Raw genomic sequence first — 8,340 nt, 5'->3', positions numbered from 1 at the left:
ATCCCCTATTTCCTCTCTCAGTTCCCAAAGAAACCTACTGTAAAGGTCTTAAGGTGAGCAATTCCAGAAGGAAGAAAAGAAGGGAGCTGGGGAAATTTCTGTGCTTTGAGAATGGGGCACAGAGAAATAGAGAAGTGAAGGGGCCCTTGTATTGTGTGGCAAGAAAGAGCCTGAGTTTTTGACTCAAGATTTGCTTTCTGTTCTACCACTATGTGATCGTGAGTAAATTCCTTAGCCTAAGGAAGTTTCCATTTCCTCATCTATGAAGTGGGAATAATCATACCTACCTTCAAGGGTTGTTTATGAGGGCAAAAAAAATGAGGTAATATGCATATAGTGCCCATAGAAGTACATGGTAAGTTATCTCCTGACGTCTCCTACCTAGGGTTGCCATATTTAGCAAATAAAAATACAGAATGCTCACGTGTCCAATATTTTATCTGGAAATCCTATCTTATGTCTTCTACACTCTGTGGGACCAGAATTATATATAAGTACCAAAGCATATCTGTGTGCTACAAAATAAAACTAGAACTGTCATCTCGAAAATCACAGAATTTTAGTCCTCACTGAAATCTAATTGCAAATTATAGAAAATGAGAGTAGTTACTAGAGCCCAAACACATGTTGAATGTTGAGAAGTAGAAATTACACTTCCATGTGGGAAGTTTATTGTAATGAAAAGGATTTATCTCTGAATTAAGGCTGATAAATAAGATCTATGAATCTCATATTCTTATTTGTTTAAATAGCATTCTGTACATTTTTACGAGTGAGAAAGTAACAGTGCAATTTAATATGTTTTCATTTGTGTTTTCAAGGAGAAAATTACTCCACAAGATCAGATAAACAGACATTTGACAAGGCCGCCCCCAGATTATAAAGACCAAAGAAGAAATGTGGGTAATATGCAACCAACTGCTCAGTATTCTGGTAAGTATTCTTAAAAATTAATAGAAATTGTAACTGTGGAAAGAAGAAAACTGTTCAGTTTTTAATATTTCCGCCTTTCCCTATCATATTTAATTGTAACATTTTTCTTAAGACTCCTTCACTAGCTCCCATATAACTTTCAGGTCAAGACCAAACTTGAATATTTTTAGTCTTCTCATCAGTTTCTGCTTACTTTTGTTCCGTATTCATATATTTCACTGCTCACTAGACTACCTCTGAGAATTCAAAAAAGTTTATTTTGTAACTGCTAGGTTCGATCATTCTCCTCCCAGCAATGTATCTTGACTCAGATAGTGCAAGCTATCTTCCTGAGTCACATTTGTAACTTGCATAAAGCTCAATCTTTTTGCCGCCACCTTTGGGCTCACGTCCCTAAGACAAATAGTCCTATCACTGAGAAATAATTGAAGAGCAAATTAAGTCTTTATGAAGTCTCTCAAAAATTCCAAAGGTGGATTGCATTTCAAATACAAAGCAAAACTTCTTAATAAATCTCGCAACATAACATAAGCGATAGGCACTACCCCTAAAATCTTTCCTCCCTCTCTCTGAACTCCAAAAGGCCTTCTCCCTAACCTAGCCTATACTGCTCCTGCTTTCTCCCGTTAACCATCTGTTCAAGCCTCTTCTGCCCTTCACTTTCCCATGTAAGTTAAGCTGGTCCTTGAGTTTCCCAAGTTTTCTCTTTACCTGTTACCTTCCTCTGTCAAGAAAGCCATAAAGAAGATTCTCTAAAGAAGGAGGGGCTGTAAATACCCCTGTTTGTTAATATTTTCTGGTTCTGTTAAGTGTTGTTATAAATATATTGTTCTAATTTATTTAAACTCTTTCAAATGCACCAGATTGCCTCTTCCACTAAAATTAGGAATGGGATATATGTATTCTACTTTCTAAGATTACTTTGCCTCAAAGCAAAAACAGGATTTTCTATTGATTCTGCCCTCAAAGAGGTTGAGAGATGAGAAGAGATTTATTTGGAACCTGGCTTCTTATACACCATGACCTATCAGTAGGTTTGGGGAAAGCTACCTTCGAAATATATAAAATTCAAGGTGGATGTCCCAGTTTTTCTTTTCCCATTTACATAAAAGAATCCCGAGGATAGTAGTCTAGGGCTGGTTTAGTGGCTCTACCATGTAATCTGGGATCCAAGCTTCTTATGTCTTTCCACTCTACCTTCTTTAGCATGTAACTTCCATCCTAAGGGTTGCTTTTGTCCACCACATGTCCAGCCTTCATATTCAGATTCCGGATTGAAAGACGGAAGAAGGAAAAACTAACATGGCCTCTCAAATGAGTCAGATTCCCTTTTTAAAAATAAAAGTTTTTTTTTTATTTATCGCGGTAACATTGGTTATAACAATATATAAATTTCAGGTGTATGACATTGTAATTCAATATCTGTATACTCGATTATGCACCCACCACCAAAAGTTTAGTTTCCTTCCATTATCATATACTTGACACCCTTTACTCAATTCGCCCGCCCCTCTGCCCTCATCTCTCTTCCCTTCTGGTAACCACCATTCTGTTGTCTTTATCCATGAGTTTATTTTTGTTTTGTTTTGTTAGTACGTTTGTTACTTTTTTTGTTTTATACTCTATATATGAGCGAAATTATACAGCGTTTATCCTTTTCCATCTAACTTATTTCACTTAGCATAATACCTGCAAGATTCATCCATGTTGTCACAAATATTGCATCTTTTTATGGCTGAGTAGTATTCTATTGTGTGTGTGTATGTAATATTTTGACTATTGTAAATAATGCTTCAGTGAACATGAATCAGATTCCCTTACTAAAGTAGGTTTCTTGGACTCTAACCTAATAATTCCTACCTTTAGCCAAAATCATTCATACGCCCCCTTCCAACCCCCAAACAACTAAGGAAGTTTGGGAAATGTGGTTTTTCAGCTGGAAACATTACTACAAACTCAAGGCCCTGTTTCTAAGGAAGACAGGGAGGTTGGCTCTTTGGTAGGCACCTAGAAGTCTTTTTCTCAGTGCATGTGGGTATTTTCCTAAGGGAGGGGTCCTCAGCATCCAACTGCTGACCCCAAGTGGGTAAGAACTACTGCTCTAGAGCATTACACTTCCTGTGTCTTCTGAGAATAAAGTAAGCAACAAGCACAACAGAAACTCTTTATTACTTCTTATCTTAATTTCAGTACAATCATAATCACTTGGCCCAGACTATTCCTGCCTTCAAAAGATATGTGGTCCAGTTAGGAAGATAATTTTAAAAAAGAGCAAGGCCTTCAGTCTTTTAGGTTGTGTACCACGCTCCCTATCCTCAAGCAGTAGGGAATATACTGGGGTTGCAGTTGCAGCCATACTCCACTCATAAACTGCTATTCTGATATTCGTATGTGTCTAGTCCTCTGTTTCTCAGTATCTCTGATTCTCTGGGCCTCCCTACCTCTCTTCAGGGACAGTACTTTAAAATAGTATCTTTCTCCAAGTTATATCTTTGCTTCAATATCTCATTCATTCATTCATTCAATATCAATTGAATACCTACTTGTCCTCATCTACTAGACTTGGAGAATATGACAGTGAACAAAATAGGCAAAAATTCTTCCCCTCAAGGAACTTGTCATTCAGCAGGTACTTTTAAAAAAATATTTCTGGCATTCCGTTTCTGCCTCTCAAGATGTCTTTCCATGACACCTTTAACCTCCCCAAGCCAGAAAGATTTCGATGTGTTGATTAATCACTATCTGATGTGTGGAGCCCCTCTATTCAGCAGCCTGTGATTGGGTGGCCCCACATCCAGTCACTTACTTACAGGCATCAATGTAACTGGCAGGCCCTTTGAGGATCCATGAATTTCCCAGTATAAAAGCTAAGTGATAAATGAAAACTTGGAAGAGCAAATGCTACTGGAGAGAAGAGGCTTGACTATCAGGGAAAACTTAATGAAGGAGCTTGGACCTTGGCCTGAGCCTTAAAGAAAAGATAAGGCTCAGGGAGGCATTAAGGGCATCAGAAGAGGGAAATGGCATGAGCAAAAGTAGCTCATAGTGTGTAGATAACAATGCAATAGTAAGTATACCTCTTAGAACAAAAGGCTTTTCATATGGAAATAATCACTGGAAAATAGATTACAGTGAATTAAGATAGTTAAAGAGTTGGGAATTTACCCTTGGACACTGGAGCCACTTGTGGCAGCTTCCTGAATAGGGATGATACAGGGGAAGAATTGGACATAATTTTCAGGGCCATAGGCCTACTAAGTTATTGCAAAGTGATACAAAAGAGGAAATAACCTACTGCTATGAACTAATATAACTATCTTCTTTTCCTTAGGTGGCACATCAACAGTGAGTTTAAACTCTAACCAGACTTTGTCAAACCCAGTTTCAACACACACCATTTTAACTCCAAATTCCAGCCTCATGTCTACTTCCCATGGAACAAGAATGCCATCATTATCCACAGCAGTTCAAAACATAGGGATGTATGGAAATCTGCCTTGTAATCAACCTGGCACATACAGTAGCATCACTTCAGGAATGAATCAATTGACCCAGCAGAGAAATCCAAACCAATTGATAGCAAATCAAAACAACCCTTTAATGCCACGGCCACCTACCTTAGGGCCAAATAGCAATGTGGCCACTTTTGGAACTGGACCTGTTGGCAATTCACAATTAAGACCAAATTTAACCCACAGTATGGCAAGCATGCCAGCACAGAGATCATCGAATGTAATGATCACATCTAACACAACAGCACCAAACTGGGCCTCTCAAGAAGCAACAACCAAACAGCAGGAAGCCCTGAAGTCCACAGGAGTCCGCTTCTCCACAGGTACACCTGCAGCCTATACTCCAAACCAGTCATTGCAGCAGGCTGTAGGTAGCCAGCAATTTCCCCAGAGGGCAGTAGCTCCTCCGAACCAGTTAACACCAGCACTGCAAATGAGACCCATGAACCAGATGGGCCAGACATTGAATGGACAAACCATGGGTCCGCTCAGAAGTCTGAATCTCAGACCAAATCAGCTAAGCACACAGATTTTGCCTAATTTAAACCAGTCAGGAACAGGGTTGAATCAGTCAAGGACAGGCATAAGCCAGCCACCATCCCTGACACCGGGCAATTTTCCTTCACCCAACCAAAGTTCCAGGGCTTTTCAAGGAACTGACCATGGCAGTGACTTAGCTTTTGACTTTCTCAACCAACAGACTGATAACATGGGCCCTGCCCTAAACAGTGATGCTGATTTCATTGATTCTTTATTGAAGACAGAGCCTGGTAATGATGACTGGATGAAAGACATCAATCTTGATGAAATCTTGGGGAACAACTCCTAAAGGAGGAAAGAGAGACAATTCACCAACTCCAAGCACTAAAAGGCAGTATTTTAACAAGGACTCTGGAAAGGCCAACTGTTGACTTTTAGTTGGACTACACGAAGATGCCTTGGCTTAAAACAGAAAGTAACTGTAATGGTGAACATTTTGGTCCAAATGCTTGTTTTAAATCTCAAACCTGAAAGTAAAACATTGGGATCAGTTTTCCCTGTTAAACTTCAGGACACAGTATCCAATTTATCCAAACAGAACTGTGATGTTGATGTGTAATTAGCTGTGTAAAATAGGCTTCCCAAGCTTCTTTTCTCCCTCAAAGAAAAGTCATAGAACTTTTAGCTTGTTTAAACCCCATGTCATGTGGAGATATTAGTTCCAAGCAATAAGCAACAAATTCCTGTATTTGTTCTCATAGATATCAGTGTGATTTAATCTTTTCACTCTGTCTTTTCATTTAGTTTTCCTAAAACTTCCAGATGGAAATATTATAGTTTTGTTTGGAGTAACCAGTGTCCTGAGTAACTAAAAGCCAGAGAACCTAGAGAACATCCAGTGAGTTATAGAATTTCTTCCCCAGCTTCACCCCTCACTTTTTCAGTTTTCCAACATATCTTATACTTCAGTAAGATGCTGTGTCTCATGATGCGAATGCAGAGCTGTCCGACTTTATTGGCTTCCACTACCAATTTCTGAATCCGTTTCCAAGTCATAGATACAATCACGACCTGTCCAAATCATACTGAAATATTAGTGCACACATGTCTGCATCAGATTTCACTATTTAAAAAAGAAAACATTCCATTGGGCATTGCTATAAAGGACATTTATTTGGCCACATATAACCTGGGGTGTTGCTTATTGTCATGGTGCCTGCTAGTTAGTTGCCAAGCTGAGTGAAATGGAGCTTGGTCCACCATGAATATTTTGATGACCAGAGACCGATTGGTGAGAAAAGGAAGTGTGGAGACCGAAACTGAAATTAGAAGGCCTCATGTTTTGGTTGGAGATAAGAAGCAGAAGATCAGAACCAGGAATGGTGGGGAGGGGTAGGTACAAATCTATTTCATAGAGTTTGAAGAAAGCATTATCGAGAGAGAAAACAATGTCCTTATTTGGACATATTCTTTGGGTAAACAGCTAAGTAGAGTGTGATCTGTCAGTAGCAGTCTATTCATTCTTCTGTCTCTGACGTGATGAATCATTGCCACATGCTAGATGGACCCTTCATATTCACATTTTCTCCCTCAGGGCTCAGCACTGTATCAAAGAAAGGGTTTTTGTCGAGTCATCTAACCTCAGTGTCCACATACAGATCAGCTATAAGATGGGGAAGATGTGTGCTGATTTGGAATGGATGCAAAATATCACTATCTTTTTCCTCATTACAGAGGAACACAGGTTATCTTCAGCCTTTTTAGTTATATACTCATGTATTCAATTATCAAATGTAACTTAACTGATGTCATTTAGTAACTAAATCTTTAAATATCTGTTCTTAAAAAGAACACATTTTGAAAGTTCTGCAAAGTCCTCTCCTGATCATTAAAATGTCTAGAAGCACTCTCTTTTACATGATACCAATATCACTGGGCCAGAATCTTTTCTGAGCTAGGCTGTAAATACAAATGAATTACTTGTTTTGTAAACTTTTGTAAAGAATATTTTGGTAGAAATACTTAAAACATATTCTTTGGGTTATATTTATACATATGTGAAATAAATATGCTATCAAAAGGTTATATTTTATACAAAAAGTAAATTGTTACCTTTTGTATGCTAATATACAAAGTTTTGTATAATAACGATGGTTTATTTTTAGCTCTACACTTAATCCATAGGTGGTCAAGTGGGAACTTTTAAAAACTGTCAAGAGGCTTGTTAGACAAATTTATATTCTGAAACCTCAATAAGAAAGCATTCCAGGTTTCAATTCTTTCCTTTTTTTTCACTCTCCAATTTTTTTTAAACCCATAGTTTTTATGTCTTATTTGATTATTCTGCTGTGCACATTGTATTGGTCCTTGTTGCATGTGGTCTACTGTGTGTTTTCCCATTTTATAAAACAGCGTTTTTCCATGCAAAAAATTAAGGAAAAATTATGTACATATACTTTTTTTTTATGGCTTCTCCATGTTACTGTATATATCCGCTAGCACTTCCCAGTTACACTCCCGTGATTCAGCTTATTTTTACCCTAACATAAATAGTATGTTTTGTAGTAGCTATCAAATTTAAGAGATAAAGCAATCAGAATGTTTGGATTTTCTTCTATCTAATGTGAATTTCATAATTAATGTCTATTTATTCAGCTATTCATTAAAATACAGGATTCTTTGGAAAAAATGGTGTAGTCTATAGTTTCTGTTTGTTGGCAGCCTGTTACCAAAGATGACGTAATTTTCCTGAAAGCTGAGATAAAATAATAATTTTATAGACATATGTAGTCAAAACTTTATGATTTATAATTTAAAAGCTATTGGAATACAATCTCCCATTTATAAAAATACCAGACTACTTAATTGTTGGCATTGTTTATCTTTCTGACGATATTATAAAGGAGGTAGAAGTAATTTTTCTTTTTCTTAATTCAAAGACTAGAAAACAATTTAAGCAAATAATTCATTCTTAGCTTTGTGTTAAACCCAATGAAGATAAATAACTGCTCTAAGTGAATGCACTAATTTACTTGCATTACTGTAACTGTACCCACAACTGTAAAGATTTCAACTTGTAAAACAAATATTTTGTATTGTGTGTAATTTCATGTGTTAAAAAATAGTTTTCAAAATTTCAGAAGTGGTTCCCATATGAAATCATACTTTCAGTCTCCAACAATACTGTTGCTACATCACAGAATGTTCTGAGAACTATTAATAGTGACGGGCAAATTTATACTCTGGGAGGCTTCTAACAGTGAAATGCTGACTTTTCTCATTTTAGTGTTCTTTAGTTCAGCTAGAAAGTTTGTATTAAGATCCTGTATACACAGCACCTCCTCAATACTGGAGAAATACTGCCTAATTCTCAGGTATAGTGGGCCTTTGCCTGGCCTAATGTGTGGCACTTGGT

At 37.4% G+C, this 8,340-nt stretch overlaps 1 protein-coding gene across 2 annotated transcripts in view; it reads left to right on the top strand.

Annotated features, from left to right (window-relative positions):
• Positions 1 to 8,064, top strand: part of MAML2 (mastermind like transcriptional coactivator 2) — a 325,423-nt gene extending 317,359 nt beyond the window's left edge. For both annotated transcript variants that reach the window (XM_025043777.1, XM_006907495.3), the window contains 2 exons: positions 822 to 933; positions 4,265 to 8,064. In XM_025043777.1, coding sequence (XP_024899545.1) covers positions 822 to 933; positions 4,265 to 5,274 — 1,122 coding nt within the window. In that variant the 3' untranslated portion in view covers positions 5,275 to 8,064. The remainder of the gene's footprint in view (positions 1 to 821; positions 934 to 4,264) is intronic.
• Positions 8,065 to 8,340: the final 276 nt, after the last annotated feature.

The sequence above is a fragment of the Pteropus alecto genome, unplaced genomic scaffold, assembly GCF_000325575.1.
Source record: "Pteropus alecto unplaced genomic scaffold, ASM32557v1 scaffold12, whole genome shotgun sequence".
Taxonomy (NCBI): domain Eukaryota; kingdom Metazoa; phylum Chordata; class Mammalia; order Chiroptera; family Pteropodidae; genus Pteropus; species Pteropus alecto.
The sequence above is the reverse complement of the archived record's forward strand: the minus strand, read 5'-3'. Positions and strand labels throughout refer to the sequence as shown.